At 39.4% G+C, this 27317-nt stretch overlaps 1 protein-coding gene across 5 annotated transcripts; it reads right to left on the bottom strand.

The window, feature by feature from the left end:
* On the bottom strand, positions 1 to 26441 carry zgc:101569 (uncharacterized protein LOC449822 homolog). 5 transcript variants are annotated; one of them, XM_048174295.1, is made up of 6 exons: positions 26226 to 26441; positions 22977 to 23141; positions 21202 to 21296; positions 19820 to 19964; positions 8072 to 8221; positions 1 to 575 (listed from the first exon to the last, which is right to left on the bottom strand). In XM_048174295.1, exons 1-6 carry the CDS (start codon positions 26362 to 26364, stop codon positions 340 to 342), a joined length of 930 nt encoding a protein of 309 aa, XP_048030252.1. In that variant the 5' UTR covers positions 26365 to 26441; the 3' UTR covers positions 1 to 339. The 5 variants fall into 5 exon arrangements, with proteins under 5 accessions (XP_048030252.1, XP_048030251.1, XP_048030253.1 ...); XM_048174294.1 differs by having other exon boundaries at positions 2 to 575; positions 22977 to 23147; positions 26226 to 26440; XM_048174296.1 differs by lacking the exon at positions 26226 to 26441 and adding an exon at positions 25881 to 25905 and having other exon boundaries at positions 2 to 575; positions 22977 to 23147.
* Positions 26442 to 27317: the final 876 nt, after the last annotated feature.

The following is a 27317-nucleotide window of genomic DNA, read 5'->3' on the forward strand; positions in this document are numbered from 1 at the left end:
ACATTTCACTAAATTTTTTTCAGTATGATCTTTAATACATTTGATTCGCAATATAAGAAAAACACTAATAATGAGAACTTGATCTGAGGTAAATTTACAAATGCACATTCTCATGATTTACAAGCTTTAAAATGAAAAACTAACACATAATTTAACAAAGGTTTAATTACAAGTTATGGACAATATTATTAGTAGAGACCTATGTGCAAGCTTCATCGTAACCCAGACCTGGACTGGACCAAAGAAACAGTCCATCATAGACTCTAACCTGTAATTCACTGTAAAATTAACAGTATTATATAGTTACACATACTGACTCATTTCCATTCATCTGTCCATTTACAGTTTACTCTTAGAGAACGTCCCTCCTCTCCCAACACCTGAGCTGAATTTTGTTGCTCCAGTGACTGCTTCAGCTGGAATGACTGGCAGACCATGGTCCATCTCATATTGCATGGCCTGGGTGAAGGAGGAGGAGTCAAAGACAGCGTGGTAGGCGGAGTTACGGTCGGCACGGAGGCAGAGCTGCGGAAATGCGCTGACCTGTTCGGCAAGTTCAAGAGCCACTTCAAGTGCTAAAACAAACACACACAGATTGATTGTTAGAAGTGAACATGCCAAATTGGGAACGTTCCTAATTGGTGAGTGTAACAGACCTCTGACAGAAAAAACAGTCGGTAGATGTGACACCCCTGACCAATTTTTATTTATTTATTTATTTATTTTTTTGCTGACCTTAAATTCGCCAAGAAATCACTTATTTTTTTCTTGTTCAAGAAGCCATTTCACTCAGATATACGTCACAATAAACACAGACAGGTCACAATAAACACCAGACTATCACAACTTCCATTTCATGATGACTTTAATGTGTGACCTCGAGTGACCTCCATATAATCACTCATTTCCTTCTGATATGGACTCATTTTGTCCTTCTGTGTAGCACATGAAAGCTCTGGCTTCTGTCCAGATCTCTTATGGAAAGTCCACTTGAATGACTCGCTTTGAAATTGAAGTGCTTACTTTAACGGTATCTAAACAGCTTTGAGCTCATCTCATCTAACCTGACTGTGACTGTGTGAATTGCGGTCACATTACATTAGTTTTATCTGCTAACATCCTCAAGGGAACTCTACTGTGGATGAATAAAAGATGCAAACACTCACATAGTGGTCAGATAACAACACATATACAGTGCAGAATCAAAAGATGCACTGACATGCTGTTGAAAAACAGATACAGTCTAAAGGAATCACGTTGTTATAAACATATATGACTGACTTTCTTCTGTTGGTCACTAAAAGGACCAGCTAAGATTGAACTAAAGTCTTTAACAAGCACTAAAAACCACTGATATGCCAATTGTCTACTACTGGCTAAATGGCAGGGTTACACTTTATTTCAATGGTTCACTTTAGACATTCTGTTATTTATAAGTAAACTACATGTCAACTAACACTCATTGGTAGACTGAAATAGGATTTAGTTGATGTACAGTAGGCCCTGTTTACACCTGGTATTAAGATCACAAGTGGACGATGTTAAATACAGGTGTAAATGTCTAAAATGTTTTGAGCTTATCCACTTTAGACCACTTCCAGAGGTTGTCGAAAACGCATTTGACCAGATTGCTTTTGTAGTGTAGACGCTGGTGGTCGAATGCGTGTGAAACAGCAACAAAAGTCCGCCTACTCTCCACCTACTGACCTAATGCATAAACATTATGGGAAGTGGGCTAGCCAGATGGGATTTAAACTTTGTCAGCTGAAGACCCAAGTTTGGTTTAAAGAAGAAAAACATACCAAGCACAATGTTCTCTCACCATTCCTGATTTCTAACTGACTAACTCTAAATTTCTTGCTGTTTTTCTCCAAAGCTCAGAAACTCTGAAGATCGGACTTTAATTGAAGACAGCATGGACTCACCTGCTGTTTTACTGCTATGTGTTTTTCCGTCATCTCCGGTCGCGTTCATATGTAAATTTTGTGAGCTTATTTTGTCCATTAGATCGAAAGATCTGAAAAAGCCCGTACATTTACCCACCCATAGCCCCTTCCCTCAAAGAAATCCAGATAGAAGTGGTTAAAAGTGGACAAAAGAGACAGATTAAAACACCAGGTGTAGATGGGAATGTGTCTCCTTTGTCCCTTGTGATCCGATTGACCAAAACGCATCTTAATAACAGATGTAAACAGGATGTGCCTGTTATCAAATAAAGTGTTAGGAAATATTAAGCAGACAGTCTACTAATACTCTAATGAGAGTTAATTGGCATGCAGCCGCAAAGTTACTTAAGCAGAGATTCCGGAAAATACCCTGATAATGTGTCTCGGGATCGTTTGATTTTGGTTCATTCACACTGAAAGTGATTTTCTGGAATCTGAGTGTGCGTTCTGTTCTAAATCCCGTAAAGACGTGTAATTGATGTGATGTGTAAAGTCTCCACAGCATCTTAAGTTTGCTTATAATCTGTAATTTCTCTTGCGAGAAACCACGCTCGTGCATTTTTTTTCTGATTCGATCATAAACTAGCGCATCGCATACCATTCCGCAAGCTGCTGAACTATCTCAGATTCAGCCTCATCACTATGACACGACCCTTACGGTATTGATTACGGATTTTGTTCACACAGGGCGCATTCCGAGACTGATCCCGGCAATGTTACTAGGTCCCCATTCCGGAATCAATCCCGGGACGTGTTTGCGTTTACACAGAAGGCACTCTGGCAATTTTATGGCAATTTTATGGGATCAACGTGCTGTGTGAAAGGAGCTTTATAGTTAGTAGAATGTCTAAAGTGGACCATCGAAATAAAGTATTACCAACGGCAGCTCTACCTTCAGGTTTAAACCTGCGGGACCGACTACAACTCTTCCATTTCCATCTAATGCTGGTGTGACATATCCCAATCTTTAAGCAGAAGGTGCTGGATTCAAAATGTTTGAATAATATCAATCTACAAATATGACTCAAGATACAGCCTGGTATCATAAATCACACCATGTTTGTTCATCGACACTGTTACTGAACTGAATTGAGCTGAATAATAGCATTGTTGTATTGTTTCATAAACAATGAACTTTGCACAGTTACATAGTGACTTGAGCTGAATAATGAAACTATTGTCTTTTTATAGATGTTTAACAGCAGAATTTGAATTTGTCTCATATTTGAAGTTTGCATCATTGATTCTGTTATTTTCCATTTATTACTGTGAAGCTGCTTTGAAACAATCTGTATTGTATTAAGCCCTATATAAATAAAGGGGACTTGACAAAAAGAGATACTGCAGAATGTCTACACTGCTCTTTTTCATACAGTGAAAGCATATTGTCAGGTTTTTGAAAGGTGGAAGGAGCGAGGACTCAATTGCAGGGAAGAGGGCTTTTTATTAATAATAAAAATAAAAACAAAAACACAACAAAAACTACCCCAAGGGGGAAAACAGACAAGACTTGACTTGACTAGACTAGACTTGACTTGACTTGACTTGACACGAGGGAAACATACGATGAAGAACGACAACGAACCAGCACAGGACTGCAAACACAAGGAGAATAAATAGGAGAGCAAACAAGGCAGGTAACGAGGGAGGACAGGTGGGGCAAATCAACCAATAATCAGGTAACAAGATGGGCGGGGTCAAGACAATAGACATGAGAGCACATGGCACAAAGAAACACATGACAAGCCATGTGCTCACACCAAACAAAACAAAGACACAAGCACATGGCCAATGAAGACAAATCACAAGCCATGTGCTTACACAAGACGAGACATGAACACGTGACTATGAAAACTCATAAGCCACGTGTTCACACAAAACGAGACAGCATGAGAGCACGCAGCCCGTGAAACACAGACTGCGTGCTAACACAACACAAGACAAAAACACAACATGAAAGCACGCGGCAGGTGGAAAACCACGTGCTACACAAAACATGAGACAAGAGCGCACGGCAAGTGAAAGTACACACAAACCGTGCGCTCACAATAAAGACAGGACTGGGAGCGCGAGTGTCCGAATCCCGACACGAAACCGAAACCAAACTAGACACGAGTGCCGGGATCCGAACGCCACGCTCCCAACATGAAACAAGGCACGCAGACAAGAGAGCGCACGGCCCCGAGAACACTCGAGACCGTACGCTCACACAAAAACACGACAAGAACGGGAGTGTCAGAGCTCTGTCACAAAACCAAGAAATTAACTAGACCGAAGTGACAGAACCCTGACACTACCCCCCTCTAAAGGGACGCCACCTGGCGTCCCTACGAGGGACACAAGACAAACATGACAACACAAGACAAAAACACACCAACAAGACAACACAACAGAACATCAATACTCAAAGACAAAGAGGGGAGGGAGGGAGGGGAGCCAAGTCAGCCAGCAAAACAAAACAACCGGATCAAAATGTCTTTAAAAGAAACAAGGGAGGGACGGGAGGGTTGAGCCAGGGAGGCTCAGGCAGGTCTGGGGTCCCAGCTGAGGGCCAAGGAGGAGCCGGAGGGACAGACCAGGGCGGGACCGGCGGGACAGACCAGGGCGGGACCGGCGGGACAGACCAGGGGGGCTTCAGCTGGTCTGGGGTCCTGGCTGAGGACCAGGGCGGTACTGGAGGGACCATCCAGGCAGGCTCCAGCAGGGCAGACAGCTTGGCAGGCGGCGGCAGGGCAAGGCGCTCGGGTGGCGCCGGCAGGGCAGACCGCTTGGCAGGCGCCGACAGGGCAAGGCGCTCGGGTGGCGCCGGCAGGGCAAGGCGCTCGGGTGGCGCCGGCAGGGCAAGGCGCTCGGGTGGCGCCGGCAGGGCAAGGCGCTGGGGACGCACCGGCAGGGCAGACAGCTTGGCAGGCGGCAGCAGGGCAAGGCGCTCGGGTGGCGCCGGCAGGGCAGACAGCTTGACTGGCGCCGGCAGGGCAAGGCGCTCGGGTGGCGCCGGCAGGGCAGACGGCTTGACTGGCGCCGGCAGGGCAGACAGCTTGGTGACGGCCTCTGTGGCCGTATCAGGAAGAGCGGACAGCTCGGTGACGGCCTCCGTGGCCGTATCAGGGAGAGCGGGCAGCTCGGTGACGGCCTCCGTGGCCGTATCAGGGAGAGCGGGCAGCTCGGTGACGGCCTCCGTGGCCGTATCAGGGAGAGCGGGCAGCTCGGTGACGGCCTCCGTGGCCGTATCAGGGAGAGCGGGCAGCTCGGTGACGGCCTCCGTGGCCGTCTCAGGGATGGCAGCGGGCTGCTCGGTGGCGGCCTCCGTGGCCGTATCAGGGATGGCAGCGGGCTGCTCGGTGGCGGCCTCCGTGGCCGTATCAGGGATGGTAGTGGGCTCGGGCTGGCAGACTGGTCCGTGGTCAAAAGAAATTGAGTGCGTTCTCCAGGCACGCAGAACAGCCAAAACATAAAAGGCGAAGACAGCCCTCTTGGCCATGACAGGACTGACTGGGAGAGCCTGCGGCTCTATTTCCTCTGGGACCACTGGACTAGGGAATTCTGGGAAGGTCTCTGGGCCAACAGCGGCCTCTGGGAAGGCCTCCGGGCCTGAAGCGGGCTCTGGGAAGGCCTCCGGGCCTACAGCGGGCTCTGGGAAGGCCTCCGGGCCTACAGCGGGTTCTGGGAAGGCCTCCGGGCCTACAGCGGGCTCTGGGAAGGCCTCCGGGCCTACAGCGGGCTCTGGGAAGGCCTCCGGGCCTACAGCGGGCTCTGGGAAGGCCTCCGGGCCTACAGCGGGCTCTAAGTCAGAGGAAGCCTTCCTTCTCTTCCTCCGCTTACGACAACGAGGTGATGGCTTGGAAATAGCTGCCTCCGAGGACACTGCAGCATCCTCAACCACCTCTGCGGGAGCTGCAGCTTCTTCCACCGCCAACGGGAGCGCTGCAGCTTCTATGAACCCCTTTGGGGAATCTGTAACAGGAGGATTCCCATTCCAATCGAGGAAATCCACGAACTCCCCAAAAGTCAGATGATCCAGGCCCCTCATCGCCCACCAGCTCTGGGGTACATCAAGGGCATAATTGAAAAGGTCCTTGAGTGCTGTGTCGTTGAGCTCCAGGCCCTCTGCAGCTCCACTGAACTCCACAGCAAACTCCCTCAGGTCAGTCCCCTCCTGACGGAGGGAGCTCAGGATCTTAAATTGGAGCATGCGCTGGAAAAGAGGGCTGGAGACAGTGGAGGTTGGTGGACGGTGCAAACCCTTCTTCCGCTGAGTCCTCATGTTGGCTGGTTCGTTCTGTCAGGTTTTTGAAAGGTGGAAGGAGCGAGGACTCAATTGCAGGGAAGAGGGCTTTTTATTAATAATAAAAATAAAAACAAAAACACAACAAAAACTACCCCAAGGGGGAAAACAAGACTTGACTTGACTTGACTTGACTAGACTAGACTAGACTTGACTTGACTTGACTTGACTTGACTTGACACGAGGGAAACATACGATGAAGAACGACAACGAACCAGCACAGGACTGCAAACACAAGGAGAATAAATAGGAGAGCAAACAAGGCAGGTAACGAGGGAGGACAGGTGGGGCAAATCAACCAATAATCAGGTAACAAGATGGGCGGGGTCAAGACAATAGACATGAGAGCACATGGCACAAAGAAACACATGACAAGCCATGTGCTCACACCAAACAAAACAAAGACACAAGCACATGGCCAATGAAGACAAATCACAAGCCATGTGCTTACACAAGACGAGACATGAACACGTGACTATGAAAACTCATAAGCCACGTGTTCACACAAAACGAGACAGCATGAGAGCACGCAGCCCGTGAAACACAGACTGCGTGCTAACACAACACAAGACAAAAACACAACATGAAAGCACGCGGCAGGTGGAAAACCACGTGCTACACAAAACATGAGACAAGAGCGCACGGCAAGTGAAAGTACACACAAACCGTGCGCTCACAATAAAGACAGGACTGGGAGCGCGAGTGTCCGAATCCCGACACGAAACCGAAACCAAACTAGACACGAGTGCCGGGATCCGAACGCCACGCTCCCAACATGAAACAAGGCACGCAGACAAGAGAGCGCACGGCCCCGAGAACACTCGAGACCGTACGCTCACACAAAAACACGACAAGAACGGGAGTGTCAGAGCTCTGTCACAAAACCAAGAAATTAACTAGACCGAAGTGACAGAACCCTGACACATATAGTATAGAACAATATCATAAGAGCACTCTGAAAGCATTGCAATAGTCCTTATGACTTGTAGAAAAATCCATACAACAAGAATCCATATTTCAAGTCTTCTGAAACAAAACAATTGGTTAATTAAAACATTTCCCCCAATGTTCTCAGGGTCAGTGTTCTCATGTTCAGTTTGTTTTGGTTTTCACTCGTCACATGTGTTCCTTTGTTCTAGTTTCCCGCCACTCATCAATCACCATGGACACTAACTCATCATTACAGCTGATCATCATTTAGTTCGTCATCACTGTGTATTTAAGTTCCTGTTTGTGTTTAGTTCAATGTCCGGTATTGTTTGTGTTTATGTTTACACGCTGTCTTGCATGATAGCTTTGGATTATTATATTAAACCTTGTGAACATATTCCCTCATCTTCTTCTTCTTTGTCATTGAAACTGGGCATTACAAAATACCGGACCCAAAAAAAGATGGATGTAAGAGCGCAATTTATTATAATGGCTCAGGAGAGCCATGATTTTTTTTCTTTTGTTAAAAACTTTGTTGCCTTGCCGTCACCAGCCCCCTCGACGACAAGACCCTAAAGACCTTGTTCTGGATTGGGGCAGTCCACTTGGTCAGTCATCACACCACTTCCGCCACGGACTTTAGGGCCATCTGCTGCACTCCATCCCTCCACCCTCATCATCTTCTTCGTCAGTGAACCTGAACGTTACACTCTACAAATCTATTTTGCTCTTTCGCATATTAAAACTTCCCAAGTCATACTCAGGATTAACACCGTCAAACACATTTTTTTGTAAGCAAGACACCATCAATGACATTTCTTCAACATGGTTAAAATGTATTCCAAGTGGTGTATGATTTTCAATTGCTTCATCATGCTAAAGCAAGTTTCAGGGCATACTGTATGTGTACCTTGGCCATCGGGCACCACTCTGTTTGCCAGACCAAATGTTAAAGCTTCTTGCGCCTTCACCGGTCTGCCTGTGAGAATGAGATCTAGAGCTCGAGAGAGACCAATCAGCTGAGGCAATCTCACAGTACCCCCATCAATCAATGGAACACCTGTGTGAGACAGACAGAAAGAGGATAATAGACATAGGATTAACTGGAAGAAGGAGAATTATGAACACACACAGATATACGCTACCTTTTGAGGTCAGATATATATATATTTTTTTGAAAGATAATACTTTTATTTAGCAAGTAAAAACATTTATAATGTTATGAAATATTTATATTTTTATAAGTGCTGTTCTATTGAACTTTCTATGTATCAAAGAATCCTGAAAAAAATGATCAACGTTTCCACAAAAATATTAAGTAGCACAACTGTTTTCAACATTGGTAATAATAATGTTTCTTGTGGACCAAACCAACATATTAAAGTGATTTCTGAAGGATCATGTGACACTGAAGACTGGAGTAATGGTTTCTGAAAATTCAGCTTTGTGATGAGCAAAAATGTAAATTTTTGTAAATATATTAAAATAGAAAACAAAAAATAAAAATAAATGCAGCCTTGGTAAGCATAAGAAACGCCTTTCAAAAACATAAAAAAAAAAAAAAAAAAAAAAAAACTTGAAAGGTACTGTATAAATTAGGTATGTACTATATATAGGTGACCAAAGTATTAGTGTAATGAACTGCTCTGAGACTTGAAGGTTGAGGATCCAAACGCAGTATTTATTCAGAGGGTAATCTACAATTAAGTCCAAGACAGTCAAATGGTCAAACACAGAGTGGGCAAAGATAAAGTCCAGGGCACAGACAAAAACAGGGAAATCCAGAGATAAAATAATGAGACCGAAAAACCAAGACACAGGAGAAACAAGATACAAAGGCTCAGATAAAAACGCAATGTCTAGAAAGCTTTGAATGTGGTCCTCGAGGGTACGATTACCTTGATGTAGGCAGATGAGATGTACTGCTGGATCCATAGTTGGCTAGATCTTCTGTATGCCTGTATTTACTGCATTTCTGAGCCTTTGTATCTTGTTTTCTTCAGTGTCTTGGTTTTTGGTTTCATTGCATCATCGCTGGATTCCCCTGTTTTTGCATGTGCCCTGGATTTTATCTTTGTTAGGACTGTCCACCTGTGTTTTGACCTTTGCCTGGCTTTTTGATTACGATTGTGGATTACCCTCTGAATAAATACTGCTTTTGGATCCTCAACCTTCAAGTCTCAGAGCAGTTCATTACAATTAGTTAAAATTTATTAATATTTTTACTAAAAATTTTTAAATTGATTTAAATCACTTTTATTGATAATATCAAGTATACTGCAGATATAATTTGGATATTAATATAAATCACAAATATTGATTAAATTAAACTGGGGAAATGTGATGTCACATAATTAATTCATATTCATGAGCTGTTTTAATTAAGCCCCTAAAATAAGATTTAAAATTAAGCTTTGAAGTCTGAGTTAATTTGTAGATTAGAGTTCTCGATTATTTTAGATTTTTGTTAAATATAGCTTGGAAGTATAATAATATTAGCCATTGTTTTGCTGTCTTCATACTATTATATGGAAATAATTATCTTGCAATAAGGTAAGCTGTCACCAAATATTGCCAGACTGTTTAAAAACTAATGTCGGAATGCAAAAATCTGACACTTTCTGGAACAAGAACCAGCAGGATCTAGCTCAAATTAAGTACTGAGTGCAACCCAAATAAAATGTTCTGTGAATTATGAAAATGTACGCAGGCCATTGTTTTACCTTCACTTATTGAGACACTTGCACACACAAGGGGTCCTGAATACATGTATAATCACCAGCAATCTCTCTGCACAGAGAGCTCTCTCTACCTCTGCCAATTCAAACTAGCATCATTACTAGCACATTGTAGAAAGGATATTTTCTCCCAAAACCATGAGACCCCTATTGTAACGGGTTATGGAAATAATGCAGCTTTATTCATAGTGGCTTGAGAGGGTGAGAGATAATGAGTGGATACATCTGCTACCAATCACATGTCCTCCAGTCCAACACACTACACATCTGGCAGCCTGAGCTGAGGTAGGAGGGAGTTTCTGTCAGTGAGCACATCCTTCCATATTTCCTCTGCTCCTTTACCTCATTACTCAAGTCTGTCGTTCAAAGTGTCAGTCCTCCATCTCTAATACATCTGCAAACATGCAGACATGATGAGGTGCATCCGTTTCAGAAGATGTGTCTATAAAATCTAAAAAGCAGAGGCAGGATGTAGAATACATAAATGAAAGAACCCAAAAGAATAATCAAGGAACATTCAGTGTTTTATTAATTACACTGTCAGAGTCAGCAGGTTGCTGTACTGGACACTTTCTACACTCACCAGTTCACTGCTCATCTGCAATTCTGTTCAACTTTGTTTCATCACCAGCAGTCACAGTCACTCAATTAGCTTAATTAGCCACAAATCACCAATATTCATAAAGAACAGTTGAAGTCTGGTTTCTTTCTCGTGATTTTGAGGGTGTAGAAAGAGCCAGGTCCATTTGAAATCAAGCGGAAATACAGCAAAGTGGACTTTGGAAAGCATAATTGGATCTGAAATTCTCATTAGTCAGTGGATGTCAATGTCAGAGCGTGTTGCAGCAAAAGTTTTGGTCATAAGATACAGTGCACTTTCACAAACCCTGCATTGTTCCTCTATGTCCTTGCTCTATTTTAATAAATGCTGCAAGGGATTCTCTGACATACAAGGTCAGAAAAATGCATGTTTATGGGTCAGTGGGGAAGTACCCTCAAAGGTGCATTATATTTTGTACTTTTACCCCTACAACCCTAAAAGGTGCATATTAATACCTTGAGAGCACAGTACCTTGAGAAGTATAAAACAGTTATATATGCTGCCTTTAAGGGAAATTAAGGTACAAATATGCACCTATGAGGGTAATGCCCCAGTGATATATTTTTGCTACATTTATTTTTACAACATGCATGTTTACAACATGCATGTTTACATCCTCTCATTTTTGTCAATACGAATACATCCAATCCGATTTCAGATTTCTGACAGTTCTATGTACCCTAGACCTGTGCACATCCGTTTGACTTTTGGGAGTGACAGCCATTACAAGAGAATATCTATTTGAATTAAACGTGATATACTGTATAATGCCATCTAAATTGATCAAAATAATAAAATCGACCAGGTTCAGTAAACGCATGATTTTATATTTTTTTTATATTTTATATTATGATTTATATTTAGACCCACAAAATTAGGTGCTGTCAAGTCTGAAGTACTGCTGGAACCGGACTTGTTTTGTGAACCCAGATGCTTGCACTTTCACCAACAATGGAATGACATCCACCATGAATGTCATTCATAGATGTTAATAGGCAATCAGTAGTGGACGTTTGTCCACTAGCAACCTAACCACCAGCCACTGTCGACATGCAGTGACAAAGTAGCTGGCAGTGTGAACGCAACTTATGTAAACATAATGGCAATGCGCATATGAACAAGATTTTTTTTTAATCTGATTGAGAAAGTTGTCAGATCCAAGGGCTTCCAAGTCTTAAATTATTCTTGATAAACATATTAAGATATACACCATCCATTTCAATCAGATCAAAATTAATTTGATTAATTTGAGGGTGGCACGGTGAGCCAGGAGGTCTTTCTGTGTAGAGGATGTTCTCTTTTGCCAAGGGTTTCCTCCTGGTGCTCCGGTTTCCCTCACAATCCAAAGACAGGATAGGTGAATTAGAGACAGTAAATTGCTTGCAGGTATGGGTGAGACTGTGATAGCCATGTCTGTATGTGTTAGACATGTGATGGACCGGCCATTCATCCATGGCAGTTCCTGGGATAGGCATATCCCCATCACCAAACATAAAACTGCTTGTTCTAAGTATATGGATTGAGCTCATTCGGACTGAAGGAGGTGATCAGTCTGATTAAGCCATCAATCCGATAATAAGTGAATTATTAGGTTGCATTTAAACGTAGCTAGAGTAAACTCTAGTGTGCATACACCATTATGACACTAGTAGTATTGCAAGCACATAGATTGGTCAACATGATGTGACTCTCAGCCAACACGCCCCAACATGTTCTCCAACCAATACGCCTATATAGTTCATTTGTCACTTCCCTGAAATACAACCCATAGGAGCGTTTGCTAAAGTTGCGCCCCTATCGACAACAGGACACTTTCATTTTAATGCATTGTTCCCTACAGAGCCCCGGACATGACATGCAGGAAAAAAATAGTATGCTAAATCGTGCACACGATTTATTAATTTGTTCCCTCGATTTACTATTTCGTTCCCTCGATTTACTAAAACATGCGCAAGATTTACTATTTCGTTCCCTCGATTTATAAATCATGTGCATATTTCGTTCCCTCAATTTATAAATCGAGGGAATGAAATAGAAAATCGTGTGCACGATTTAATTTTTTTTCTTGCATGTCATGTGCAGGGCTCCATAGTTCCCTTTTATCTGCTTCATATATGCAATCATGTGATCATGCGATCGTGGGTTCAATCCCAGGGAACGCATGTGCTCAAAGTGTATATGCACTATAAATCACTAAGGGTAGGTTTATGGGTGGGGTGGGTGTAGTCATTAATAAAAAAATGAGTTTTGCTAAATGGAAATAGGACAAATGGTCCACACATTGCATTTAAATGAACACGCATTTTGATCGGTAACGACAGTCATACGTCATTTCATGACGACAGACGTAACGTGCACTGTCATTATTTTTACGCCAGCTAGAGGGCACATGACTTACGTAAATATAGGCTGTAATAAGGTGCTTGAAAAACAACCTATAGGGTCATTTTTTTTTTGCAGGACAGTCTATCTTGCTCAGACCTTCACTACAGACCTTATTCAGAGCAGCGCCATGACAGGTATGAAAGTGAGTCTGTGACGAATAGACTTACCGTGTTTTCAATGGCATCTGCTTTAAAAAGCTCCAAGATCAGTTTTTTTTTTCCACAGTTCATGTTGTCTGGAGTTTTTTGTCTACTGAAATTTCTTGGAAAAACATTTTTGCAGAGTTTCGTCAGCAAAACAATCCAAAAACACATTAAAATAATAGTACAACCCACTGAAGAGGTGTATGTCTATCCCTCACAGCCTCACTTTCATTCCCATTAAATTCCCATCAAAGATGGCGCTGCTGTGAATAAGGTCTATTGCACAAAGACCTCTTGCTCACGCACACACGCACAAGAGACACTGAAGTGGTACAATGGTTTTACAGAAATCACTGAATGACTCCATGTCAGTAGTCCAGCATTAGCACCTGGGTGATTTCAGTTCACCTCAGGTGTTTGACTGAATGAATGGATCTGTCTGTGTAAGCCTGAGCCTGCGGTTGAACTTTTATGTCTTCCTGTGTGAGTTTATGCTGGTGATACTGGTATTCACAGAACATCAAAGTCCCAACAAAGCCTATGATGCAAGCTTGCACACACAATGGTGTTGGGGTAATGCTGTGTTACACCACACTACCACACTAGAGCTCAGGAAACAACCTTTACACGTACACACAAATATACAATTACACAAACTTAGACAGCTAAATGAGGACACTAAGCTTTAAGCTCTTATCTACCTATCTGTGAATTCGGAAACATGACCATGATACAAAGCCTTAATTATATTTCTAAATAAACCTGCAATTTAGTTCATTTCAGTTCAAGCTATTCAACTAAATATGAATGAAGATGCTCAGGAAATGAGTACACATCTTTCATTCTCAAGATTAGTCAAATCCTTCAATGTATTTGATGAAATCTGCATCTCTGAGTCCAAGCATTATAAAGCCAAGGAAGGATCTGAAGCTTGAAAGAGAATGTCTGTAAAATCTGAGAAAGGTCGAGTCATTTCAGTTGTTGGCAGCTGCTGAGGTGGACGAATGGAAATTGCATTCAGAACAACCAGCTTTGACCACCTGGGCTGTTGGATAAGATACAACATGCGCAGTTAGGGCCTCTTAAAATGATAAACTCAGATTTCACAGATCTTCTGTTCCCTGATAAATGTACTGCATTTCATTTGAGCTGGGACCAAACTATCCAAGAGAAATTAATATACAATGAGAGAGAAAAAAAAAAAAAAAAAAAAAACTGGATCTTGAAAAGTGGGTGTTCTCCTCTACAATAATGGAATCAGACCTGAATGTGAAGTTTCTGTAAAATTCCCATCCAGACTCTGCTGGAACACACTATTTGACTGGGGATATGAAGACTGAAAATCAGGACATGACATTTTGATATATCCCAGTAGTAACACTTTTTGTCAAATTACCTGCAATGCCTAATAAGCTAAAGTGGATGTCAACAAAAAAAGAAGGTCGATTTAAAGGCGGAGAAAGTTATTACATTTAAATGAAAAGTTATTACAAAAAAACATTTTGTTTTTCTTTGGTATAACATGCATTGATGAATTGTGCACAATAAGACCAGGAATGTGTATTAAAAAAGTAAATAGAGTCAATGTTCTAAAGACTATGTAACTTTGTACTCTGTCAAACAATATTTCCCTTAGAATTTAATGTGTATAACTTCACTTAAATGGCTTGTCCACATTCAGGGCTGTTTCTTTCAGTTTAGTGGCTCAATGTTGTATCTGAAGACACAACAGGAAGTATTTGGCCACATCAGAGAGATTTCAGTAAGTTTTGGTAGCATATTTTCCTTTTCCAGGGTTGCCTCCCCCACCCTCCCATCTCTTTCTCATATATTTCTCTTCGTCTCTCACCATGAGGGATTCCCCTAGGCTGTTCCCATCTTGGTCTCCCAAACACAGCCCTAAAATAAAGCCCTAAAACTTGCCAAAACAAGATTAGGTAAAATAAAACCAACAAGCAGGATGTTAAAATAAACCCTTTTCCAGTGATGGTGGCCAAGACGTCTATTATGTGAGATGAATGGTGTTTAAGGGCCTGCTGTGCACTGTGGGGTAAGTACAGGAGAGAGTGAGGAAAATTCAGAGGAAATAAGTGGGTAGTGTCAGAGTGCTTAGCCTTGTTCTGGGAGAAATATTCTCCAAATGATAGTTCTCATTTAAACTTGATCATAGCAGAATGGCCACAGGAACCAATGTGCGGCAAAAGCAACACAAAAAATGTGTTGACAAAGTATTTTGGTAAGTTAAGTGAATTACATGCTACATGCTCCAATCAGAAGTGTAATGCGACTATAGATATGTAATCTATTGAATTCACTCATGATTTCAGAAATAAGATTTTCTGGAAAAAATGTATAGTGTCTGTCCATGCAAAAGTTACCTCCACAATTTAAGGATGTTGCTGTTGGTTGCTAAGCTGTACTGAGTATGTTAGAACAAGTTTCTTTGTGGTTGATAGGGTGGGTGGTGGGTGGTTTCCAAGGAGTTACTATGCAATTACTAAGATGTTCTGAGTGGTATGTAGACTAGAATATTGCTGTGCAGTTGCTAGGGTGTAGGTTGCTATGTGCTGGCTTAGCTGTTCTGAGCATAGATATGTATACGTAACTGCCTCATTTGGGACTGTTTCTATGGGCAGCTATACGTAAGCCTTTCGCCATATTGGAATCTGGTCCCTGAGCACTTGTGAGCAATTTGACAGTGTTTTGCAACCCTACTTATTCATATGTATATCTATTAACTACAATACTTCTGTAACTCAACCTTTCCTGTAACTCACAAAGTAGAGAATTGCTCTAGCATCAGCAAGGTCATAAATTCAATTCCCAGTAAAAAAAAAAAAAAAAAAAAAAAAAAACTGATAAAATGTGTACTTTGATTGCAATGTAAGTCACTTTTGGATAAAGTGTCTGCCAAATGCAAAAATGTCAATGCAACAGACTTCAGCAAATGAGTTTACAATTAATGTTAGATGATTCTGCATGTGGAAAAAAAAAAAAAGAAAGAAAAAAAATCATCAAAGAACCTTACAGCCAAATTGCTCTTAGCTTATAAGCAGTGGTTATAAGCATTCTCAGACTTGTGAAAGATTATCACATTTCTTTATGAAATTACAACGCAATGTTGTGGCATGCTGAAAAACTCTCAGTGGTTTTTACTTTGAGTGACGTCAGCATCTGAAATGACGTGATGAAGTGTCTGGAGCAGTTGAATGAAGTAACTACGTATAGATATGTATAGAAAGCTATGGTTCTAAGTAGTTTTTAACATCTTTCTGTGAGGTTGTTAAGGTGTTGCTATGTGGTTACTAATGTTTTTAGGATTTTAAGGTTCATTACTAGATGACAACCCAGACTCTGAGCTGTTCATGTTGATTATTTTCAAAATAATCTTGTGTTAATAATACACTAACAGTTGTCAATTTGAACAATTATTAAACATGTAAGCAATATGTAAGCAATAACTGACCACAGGCCGGACCACAATCATTTATACTGCCTAGCTCATAGTTTCCACAGCTTAAGACATTGTTTAGATGTTTTATTTCAAGATTTTAGTCAGGTGTTTTGTCATTAAAACTGTATAACAAATTTATTAGGCATTTCATCCCAAGCCTCCACTGCTAATTCCATAACATGGAATTAAACTGTAAGACCAAACTATAAGTTTAACTGCTTCAAAAACAGTGTTTACCACCTCACTACCTAGAAATGTCATGTATGCTTTTCAGTTGTGAACTATTTTATAGAAAAAGTTGATCGCAGGCAGTGCTGACAATACATTTCTATGTGCATGTATGTGTGTATAGTATGTGTGCATGCAAAGAGAGAGAGAGAAAGGACAAGAGGACAAAGCATGCTTTCTAGATAATAAAAGGAAATTTAGTAGGTAAAACATGGAAATTGTTTGTCATTTGTATCCTTTTGTTTACTTTTGTTCATTTGTTGTTGTAATTAACTGAAATAATTTGGCAAAGTAATATGGAACTGGAATGTGATCTACAGACCTGGAACTACTTCATAGCTTCATACTATAAAATAACTGCATGCCTTAAAATGTTGGTCAACCAATCAGAATCAAGCATTCAACAGCCTTCTAGTATAATACAAGATAATTAGCTACTTAACTATATTCTAATGCTGAAGCTGAGTATTTTCACATTATGTTGCAGTGGTCAGGTGGTACAAGTCGGAGCTCTCAGAGTTGTAATTACAAGTTCAACAAGGATATGAGCTGTCAATTTCAGCAATTGAGCCCTTGGTTCGGATAAAACCCAGACATTCAAGGACAATTTCGGCTGCATCCGAAATCGCATACTTCCCTACTATATAGTAGGCAGGGGCATTTCCTCTGAGGAGGCAAGGGATGCAGTGCCTCCTCAAAAAAATTGATGAGAAAATCATATATATTACAAAAAAAAATTATAAAATGTGACATTAAAAGTGTATAAATCACTAATTTTTCGAAAGTAACACTGTCCAACACCGACATCAGCAAGTAAAGTTACAGCGGGAGTCTGCGTCTCTTGCCTCCCCTTAGCCCATTGAGTTTTAACGGACCCCCTAACGCATGCCGTGGGTTTGGTGTGGGCTAACTGAGAATGAATGGGAGAAAGTCACGTGAGAGGAGACAATGCCTCCATCAAGCTATGACTGGTTATGATATGGTTATGCCTCTTGTTTTCGTGCACGTTCGCAAATCGGTCTGAATGAACAAAATTATGCCATTAATAGGAAGAGTAATTAAAAAGCAAGTAAACAACTCACCCACTTAGATATCACCACTTTATGTCACGTCTAAATCAAAATTGAAATGGCCTGAAAACATGATGACTGTGGGTTAAAGGTTTGAAAAAATTCCTAAATAAGAACAATACTAATACTGATGAATGTCTTAGCAAACACCACAAAATGCTCTGCAGCACTAAAAATTACACAAACATTTGCACTAATCATTACTGTAGAGTGCCATTAAAGACTTCTAGACAGCAGTCGTCAGGTCTTCCTGGGTGGCACGAGTGCAGTAGAGAGGCAGACAGTCTGAGGAATGGGTTCATAGGCACATGCGGGCAATGCCCGGATGCTTGGTTTAATGAAAGAGAGAGGGTCATGATGATGGCTCTATGTTTTAAACGAGCAGCTGGAAAAATCAGTTCCTGGCAGTAAATTATAGCACTGCTGGCATATTTATACACACTGTGGTCATACTGTATCTGTAGCATAGAGAAACTAGTACACTCAGAATGAAACTGCATCAAATTTCTCTTTCTCATTCTAGGTAGTTTCTAGTCTGTCTGCAATATTTTAGTAGCACAGGATTTAATTCACCGACTATGTTTGGATTGAAATTGACATTTTATCAATCATAACAGAGCCATTTACAGTATTCAGTAGACATCAAAACAGTACTCTGCTGGTATCACTGTAGTGTAATGTATCAGATATATAATGGTTCATGAATATGGTAATCATTTAATACTAGGGGTGTGCAATATTGAAAAAAAATGATATCTCTCAATATTTTCTGGAATTTTGTTGATAATGATATTTAGACAATACTTTTCTGAGTGTGTTATTGTGTTGGTACACTGGCTGGTTTAGGCCTGTCATGACAGCTGACTCTCCAAGCTTTTCATATTCTTCATATTCTGTGTGGTGGTTAGTTCACAACAGTGACAGAAATTAAGTTTTTCAATTAAGGGGTGATATGTGCAACCTCAAATGGGCATTTTTTAACTTTATAAGGGCTTTTTTTTTTTACCTTGTTAGATTTCTGCATCATCATTTTATTATATTCTTACATTTAACCAAAAAATTCAATTAGAATAAGACACCATAGTGTTACCTTTTACATTAAATCAAAAGTAACAAAATCCGTTTTTGCACTGCATAAGTGGCACAGAAGCTGAATCCAAAGCAGCATTTACAGTGCAATTGCATAAATAATGCTTATAGATTAATGTTATAAAAATAATATCTTGAATATTGAAATATTGCCTGAAACGTCTGCTTTGTATGTGTGTGTGAAAAAGAAAGAAAGAAAGAAAGAAAGAAAGAAAGAAAGAAAGAAAGAAAGAAAGAAAGAAAGAAAGAAAGAAAGGAAAAAGGAGTGTGTATTTTTCAGTTTTTTTCTTGAAAAAAAAAAACTTTTTTCATGGATCTACGCACCCAGTAGAGTCGGTAGAGCGCAGTGATTTCATCCTTTTGAATATTGAAATATAAAATTATTTTTGTATTTTCATTGGCGAAATAGAGCAAAAACAGACAATATTGTGTTAAAAATGTAACTCGCAATATTAACTTAGTTTATTGAACTACTGTATAAAATCAATATCACATTTGGAATTGTGCTGATATTTGGAAAGCACAAAAACTCATACATGGGCAATTTTGCTCCATATTGAATTTTGGGGTCACTACACTGTACACAAAGTGAAAGTGTGCACTGTCAAAGCGAGTTTTTGTTTGTTTGTTTTTTGCAAAGTGAGTGACAAACTCAATAGCATCAGCTTCCACATTGTTAAACTATACATATAGCACACTCCTATTTAGTACCATGGTATATATCACTATAGTGCTGGTCCAAATAATAAAAAAATAAAAAAAACATGGTTTTTCTATGATGCTTTCTTGTCATTGTATATAAAAATAAAAAAGAAACAACTCTTCAGCAGATTGTAAAAAAATTGAGGCTTAGTGCAGTTAATAAATAATGCAATTTAGTTAGAAATGTCTGCACCCCTCGACTTTAAACAAAATAACACCTCAATGTAAAATAACATTACAATACCTACCAAATCTGCGGGAGAAAATGCCCATGATGGAGCTCTCCTCCACCACCCTCAGGTCAGCCAGCAGTGCCAGCTCCAGACCTCCAGCCACAGCATACCCACTGACTGCTGCGATCAAGGGTTTTGAGAGCCTCATACGAGACGGACCCTACAGCAAACAACACACATCAGTTTATTGCTGTTCTAAATATCCAAGCTGTAGGTTTATAGACTTTAGTGACAGTACACTCAACCCTCCACTATGAAAGACATTTACAGTGACAGTGAAGGAATCACTGGAAGTAGCTAACTCGCTTTTACTAGTAGGTGTTTCCAAAAGTATCACGAGCTTCGCAGTCTATACTACTGTTGGTAGTTGTCCATGGTCTCTGTCGCTCACGTGACACATTACTCATTTCACATGTGAAGAAGATGGTCAGCCACAACACATCTAATTTTTATGTAACACTTTATTTTGATGGCCCACTTTAGACATTCTACTAACTATAAGCAACTTTGCAACTACATGTGAACAACCTGTCATTAGAGTATAAGACTGTCTTCTTAATATCTGCTAACACTTTATTTTGATGGACCCCCAACAGACATTCTACTGACTATAAGTAACTTTGCAACTACATGTCAACTTATTCTACTAACCTGAACCCTAACACCATATGACACAAACATTGTGGTGAATGGATTTTTATTTTATTTTATTTTTTTACAGAGAGGTGTTCTAATCTCCTTTCATTGCAAAATCAAGCAGGCCAACCAAAATTTTTTTTACCCAGATCTGTTGATATTACGAAAAACTACAATTTGGTGGTGCTCATGAACAGACTACTTTGCTAAGCGACAGAAACCAACTCTCTTGTCTCTGTTGTCTCACCATAGCAAATACAAAAATCTGTGTGAACAGGTCTTAAGGCTCAGAGAGGGTGGAAAAGGGTCATGTAAAACTGTTTTTGGTGCAAGAAATGTTTATTAGTTATAATATTACAAGCTGAATTAAAGGGAATGTATTATATAACTCCTTTAGTACAAAAGGATTAGTTCACCCAAAAAATTTAAATCATCCCATGATTTACTCACACTCAAGCCATCCTAGGTGTATATGACCAACTTCTTTCAGACAAACACAATGGGAGATATATTTAAAAATATCCTTGCTCCTCCGAGCTTTATAATGGTTGTGAATGGGGGGCCACATTTTGAAGCAAAAAAAAAAATCCATAATAAAAGTAAGTGATATTTTTAAATATATAAGATTGTGTTCATCTGAAAGAAGATGGTCATATACACCTAGGATGGCTTGAGGGAGAGTAAATCATGTGATAATTTTCATTTTTGGGTGAACTATCCCTTTAATGTGCATACTGCATCTGAGAATGACCACTCTGTACCATGGGACCAGGATTACAGCGGACATCTTGCTCCAGTTTGAGGGAACCAGCATGGGCCAACTCCTTCAGATCAAATCCAGCACAGAAATTCCCTCCTGAAACAAACAACTCAATTATAGAACAAAGCAGATTGAACCATGAAAGTCAGACATCATAGCATGAGAATCACTTTCATGTGTTCAGCTATTCATGCTCTATCCTTATATTAGTATTTTGACATGAATTCAAGTTCTAAATTAGGTATGAAAAGAAATTTACATGACTAATCTGATAACATACTCGTTGGTAAAGACAAAGCAACCCTTGTAAAAAAGAAGCACACTTCTTTTTCACAAGTACACTTTCAATTAAATGAAAATGTATTATAGTTTACATTTATATTAATTGCAATTAGCTGACCCACTAAAGTAGGACTTAAGTGTATTAATTTCATAATTCTGTTGTTTTTCAAATATGGTTAAAGTGTAGCCTACTGCCGAATGTTCTGACAAGCATTGATGGTAAATTAAAATACACTTTAATCTCATTTCTATTGAAACTTGCATTTAAATGCCCTGTATTTTAATTACACATTTGTAATGATTAAGTTGCAATTTAGCACATTTAAAATATATTCACTTTAATTAACACTTTATTTTAATGCATCATTGTTACACATTACATGTATTTACTATGGTAAATTATTCATAATTACAAGTAACTAACACCAAACCTTCTTATTGCCAAACCTCCTTCTTATAACACTCAGTTCTTATTGCGTAATTACACTGCAAAGTGTATAGTCTTTTATTTTATTAATATTATATTATCTGCAAGACAAGTACATTTTTTTTTAAATATACTTTAAATATTTTAAGTACATTCAAAATAAATAAGCGCACTTGCTTTTCACAGGGAAAACATGCAAATTACAAGTCATTTTAAACTTCAGTGAAAAGTTACCAGTTAAAACAGTCCTTCAGTGTACTTGAACAAATCTGCTCGAACGAGCAATTATTCATAATTTAGCTGAAATGCGAACATGCCATGGACACAATTTTCTTAATGGCTCCCTAATGGACTAGACCAGTAAGTCAGCTTGTGTAATGTGCTCAATTGCATTTTAATGTCCATTTAAATGTCTGAGATACAGTAGATGTTAACACAAATAAGGCAGTTCTTGTGTGGCCATAATTAACTCTGACACTTCTTCAAACTCAAGCAATTACTTTCATCACACATGTTGTTGTCTATGTAATGTTATCTGCTGTGTTCAATTCACCTGCAGATGGTCCTCTGGCTGGGATCCAGGTTTAGAGTGTGAGAGAAAGCAAAACCTCTCATTTAACTCATGATAAAGGTGATTGAGGAAATTTGAGTAGGGATGGTTGATCCAGGTTGAACAAATTATTTCTATTGAGGGTGTCCAATCTGATGGCCTGAGATAATTGTTTTCAGCGTGGTAATATTGTCATCACAGGCTTTGACATAACACAGCACTCTTGTAGTCATGTGCTGCCCACTCAGTCAAGACTTAACAGCTTTTAGTATATGAAGGCCGCAAATTTTTAAGGAAATGTTAGTACGCTTTAGACATAACCAAATAACATTTAATATCTACAATACAAATTCCACAGCAGAAGTTGGAAAAAATTAGGGGAAATTGCATTTATAAACTATTCTTTGTTTTACTGATCAATCAGACGACATTTGTATTCTTTCCACCAACCATCAAACTGCACTAAAGTCAGTCCACTTTTTCACAATGTGTCACAGTAGTGTGTAACAGAACTTACCGACTCCATAAAGCACTGCCGCATGAAGGCTGTTGTCCTTGTCAAAGGCTGTGAGCTCCTCAGTCAGTCTCTGAGCAGTCTCTCGATTTACTGCATTACGCGCTTCAGGACGGTTAATCCCAATAACCATCACCACACCCCTCCTTTCAGAAACCACCGTCCCACCTGTACCTGCCACAATTATGAGAGGAAACACAACACTTGAGCAGGATTAATCTTTTTGCAGGTACATACAGTAGATAGAGTCTTTAAAACAATAAAAGATGCCAAATAATAATAATAATAATAATAATAAAAATGTGTGACATGCATTTGGACACTTAAGACATTAGATAAAATATTAAAACAAGGTTCATTTATTTTAAACGTCTACAATTTATTATTTTAAAACTTAAAAAAAACTTTCTTTTGTGAAATGTCTTGCTAGAAAAGTGTGCATGTGTTAACTTTCTCTAAAATAAGTCATATTTACTTTAATATTTGTATGTATGCAATGCAATGACATTCTCATTATTGATGTGTACAAATGCCTTTCAAGGACAACGTATAGGTTCTGCAAAACAAGAAAATCATTTTTTTTTTTCATGATTATACACAACCTTTCTCTCATAGATGATGATTTAATTCATTAATTAATCTACTGTCTTATTGTTAAATAAATAAATCATCAAACAATCTCATGCCGTTTACAAGGTCTACACTGAAAGTGGGCAACAGAACAGGCATTCAGGGTTGCCAGGTTTTCACAACAAAACCCGCCCAAATGCTACTCAAAACTATCCCAAAATAAAAGCAGGGGAGCGGAAGACGTTTGAGGTAGGGGGTGCTGTGTTTTTTGTTGTTGTTGTTGTTGTTGCTTTTTTGGGCGGGGGGGGGGGGGGTGTTCACATTTGAGCGGCGAGATGAAAACATCTCAACTTTTCAGAATGCCACAAGCGCACCACAGGTCATGTGACGAGAACCAACCGATCAGCTTCAGCCTTTCCATAACAACATCGAAAGCTCAACCGAACTGCTGATCATAGCTATACAGAACGGGGTTTTATTTCTCATCTCCATAAATATATATAGTAATAAAGCTAATGCAAGGGCTAGAAATCAATTAATCCTTTGCTGATACTTCCTCGTCATTGTGGAGAGTGCAGTTCACGGTTGCATAGAAACGACAGACGCCACGGGAGCGCAAGCGCTTGTGGAAAGGAGGATAAAGCGGCGCGGCTGTGCGACATTTCAACGGCCCCTAAAACACGTCAAAACTCCACAAAGTACAACAAGCGTATCAATGAGCACTAGTTTGAACAGCATACACACCGGGGCATTTGACTTTAATCACATTTTTGACATTGCTTGCAATCGTAATGCAATGGACCGTCTACGGGACATAGATTAAGCCTTTAAATAAAAGGGTTATTGAGCTGTTTCTGTCATATACAATAAAAGATCCTGCACAGCGATAGGAAATAAAAATGAGCACAAAATACCTGCCTAACTTACACAACACCGAAAGTGGACTTGCGCTGAGTAGAATTCTTTCTATGCAAACTGCAACGGTCACAAAATAACGTCACACTCTGCGCATATGTTTTAAAAAACATAATTTAACATATAAATAACACGTTTTAATAGCCCACTTAAAGTGTTTATTACAAATAATTTATTACATGCTGAAAATGAATAAATGTAAATGAACAAAAATTTGCGTTGCATTTACAATTCCATGAAACTAGGGGGTGCTGCAGCTTAAGTACATTTTTCAAGTGTCTGTACTTTATCAGAGTGTTTTTCTTTGGAAAACTTTTACTTCACAACATTCCAAAGCACAATATTATATTTTTAACTGCACTATATTTCATATTGAATTTCATTTCAGAAATCTAGTACTTTCTTACTTTTACTAAAGTTTTACTTGAGTACAAATAAGAAAGTACAAAATTTTTAATGTACTGAAGTACTACACTAAAGGAAAAAACAAAATAAAAAAATCCTTTTATTTATGAAATGTAGTACAGTAAAACGTAGTTAGACTACATGTGTTTGGAATGTAGTGAAGTAAAAGTGAAAAATCAGTGTTGCCAGGTCCGGGAAAACCGCGGACCTGGCAACACTGACGACATTGCACTTTTTTATTGAATTTCAATACAGAACAACAAACAGATCAAAGTCAAAGTACATTCAGGAATACTAAACATGTTATGGTGTAGTAATATTATTTTAGTATAATACCAACATCCTATGAATCTATATCCTATGTGAATTGTGTTTTTAAGAATTCTACTCGCTAAATATTGAATACATAGCCTATTTTATAAATATATCATTAAGCGTTATATCAAACTATAAGGTCGTAATGTTTCTGGCCAGCTAATCATAATATTTAGTTTCTAACCACATGCACAGCACATTCAGTAACATCACTGACATTATGTGTAAAACTGGATTTCTGTTGAAAATAAACTACTAGGCCTATACAAAGTTATTCACCCATTGTAGCTGAAGTTCAATGGCAACGCACAGTGTACACAGTCACCGCTGATTGGGCAGCAGATAGTGAACATCAGAGCCCCCTCCTACAGGGGGACACTAATCTTATGCTGCGTTCACGCCATGTTGATTTCGAGATACAACACGCGATGTTCTATTTGAAGCTGTTCGCGTCAATACCATCAATGTCTAAATTAATGTGCCGCGGACAGGTGGTCAAAATTGTCTGTGACTGATCTACTCTTGTCTTGTGGACCCAAAATATAGTTCACTTCAAAGTAAGTAGGCTATATGTCACGCCAAACATGTTGAAGATTAGCAGACATGAAGTCACTGTATTATTTATTTATTTGTTTGTTTGTTTAATTATTTTAAGTCATTATATTATGTGACAAGCAGTGTCCACAAAAGTTCATTCATCACCTCCATTCATTGACTTCCATTCCGACCTCGTCTCTCCGTCAGAGCATTTTTTTTTTTAAATTGTCCTACTAAATTAAGACCTTGTGGAATTTTACACATTGTTATTGCATTTTTTCTCTCTCTCTTTAAAGCTGCTTTGAAATAACGTAGGCTACACTGAGAAAAGCGCTATACATTAAACTGACTTGACTTGACTTGACTTGACTTGACTGACTTCTTCTCAAGAGAATCTCTGGCAGTGACGACAGAATGAGTTTTGTAAAACAAACTCAAGTTGAGCAAGTTTATACTGACCTCTACTGACAAGAAACGGAAACTCGGTTATAACCATAACTTTAACGTTACCTGAGTTACCGCTGCTTCTCTCTTCTTTTGAAACGGTGGTGTTATAAAATCTTTGTCCTTTCACTGAGTTTAAACGCATGTGGTGGATTGCCCTCCGAAAGCCATTACCAACCGACATTCTGCCTAAAGTTAAGGCCATAATTTAGGAGAATTGCTGAATGCACTTTTAATCTGTGTTTTGCAAAGTTTAAAGTGGTACATTGTGTCAAACTTCATTGTGTTATGTTGACGTAAGAAGAATCAGTACTTATAACAAAGTAAAAGTCACTTTACAAATTGTATAGCAACACTCACACCCTCTGTTTCACTGCCATAATAAACCAGAAATGACACCAAAGGATTCACAGACAAAGCTTGAGCTAGTCTCAGACTAAAATGCATGTTTAAACTGTTTTAACTGAAAGCAACTTGTAATGACATATCTTAAAATATGTCAGTGCCACTCCACTGTTTTGTCTCAGGATGCACACAAGTAATGGTTTTTTTTTCTTCTTCTTGTTTTCCAAGTGTACGTTTATAAAAGCTACTTAAATATCCTAATTGAACAAAGGCCTAGTCTGTGAAACCAGGCCTAAATGACAGACCTTCTAATGCATCTAAATAAAATTGAACTTTGAACCACGATAACCAAAATTAATATCTACAAATGAAACATTCTTTCTCTGCTTACAAAATGATTATACGGTATATTAAAAATTCACAAATCTGCTTACTTAAAGGGTTAGTTCACCCAAAAATGAAAATTATGTCATTAATGACTCACCCTCATGTCATTCCAAACCCATAAGACCTTCGTTAATCTTCGGAACACAGTTTAAGATACTTTAGATTTAGTCCGAGAGCTTTCTGTCCCTCCATTGAAAATGTATGTACGGCAGACTGTCCATGTCCAGAAAGGTAATAAAAACATCATCAAAGTGGTCCATGTGACATCAGTGGGTTAAGTTAGAATTTTTCGAAGCATCGAAAATACATTTTGGTCCAAAAATAACAAAAACTACGACTTTATTCAGCATTGTATTCTCTTCCAGAATCCTTTCCATTGAATTGATTCCATTGAATCCTTTCATCTGTCGGCGTTGGTAATGCACT

This window comes from Megalobrama amblycephala, linkage group LG22, assembly GCF_018812025.1.
Source record: "Megalobrama amblycephala isolate DHTTF-2021 linkage group LG22, ASM1881202v1, whole genome shotgun sequence".
NCBI classification, from domain to species: Eukaryota; Metazoa; Chordata; class Actinopteri; order Cypriniformes; family Xenocyprididae; genus Megalobrama; species Megalobrama amblycephala.

Excerpts from the sequence above, each read along its gene's own strand:
- zgc:101569 (XM_048174294.1), bottom strand. The coding sequence starts at position 26,364 with ATGGCCTTAACTTTAGGCAGAATGTCGGTTGGTAATGGCTTTCGGAGG. Across the intron at positions 21,297-22,976 it reads GGCAGTGCTTTATGGAGTCG|GAGGGAATTTCTGTGCTGGA; the intron begins GTAAGTTCTGTT and ends TGTTTGTTTCAG. Across the intron at positions 8,222-19,819 it reads CATTTTCTCCCGCAGATTTG|GTGTTCCATTGATTGATGGG; the intron begins GTAGGTATTGTA and ends TGTCTCACACAG.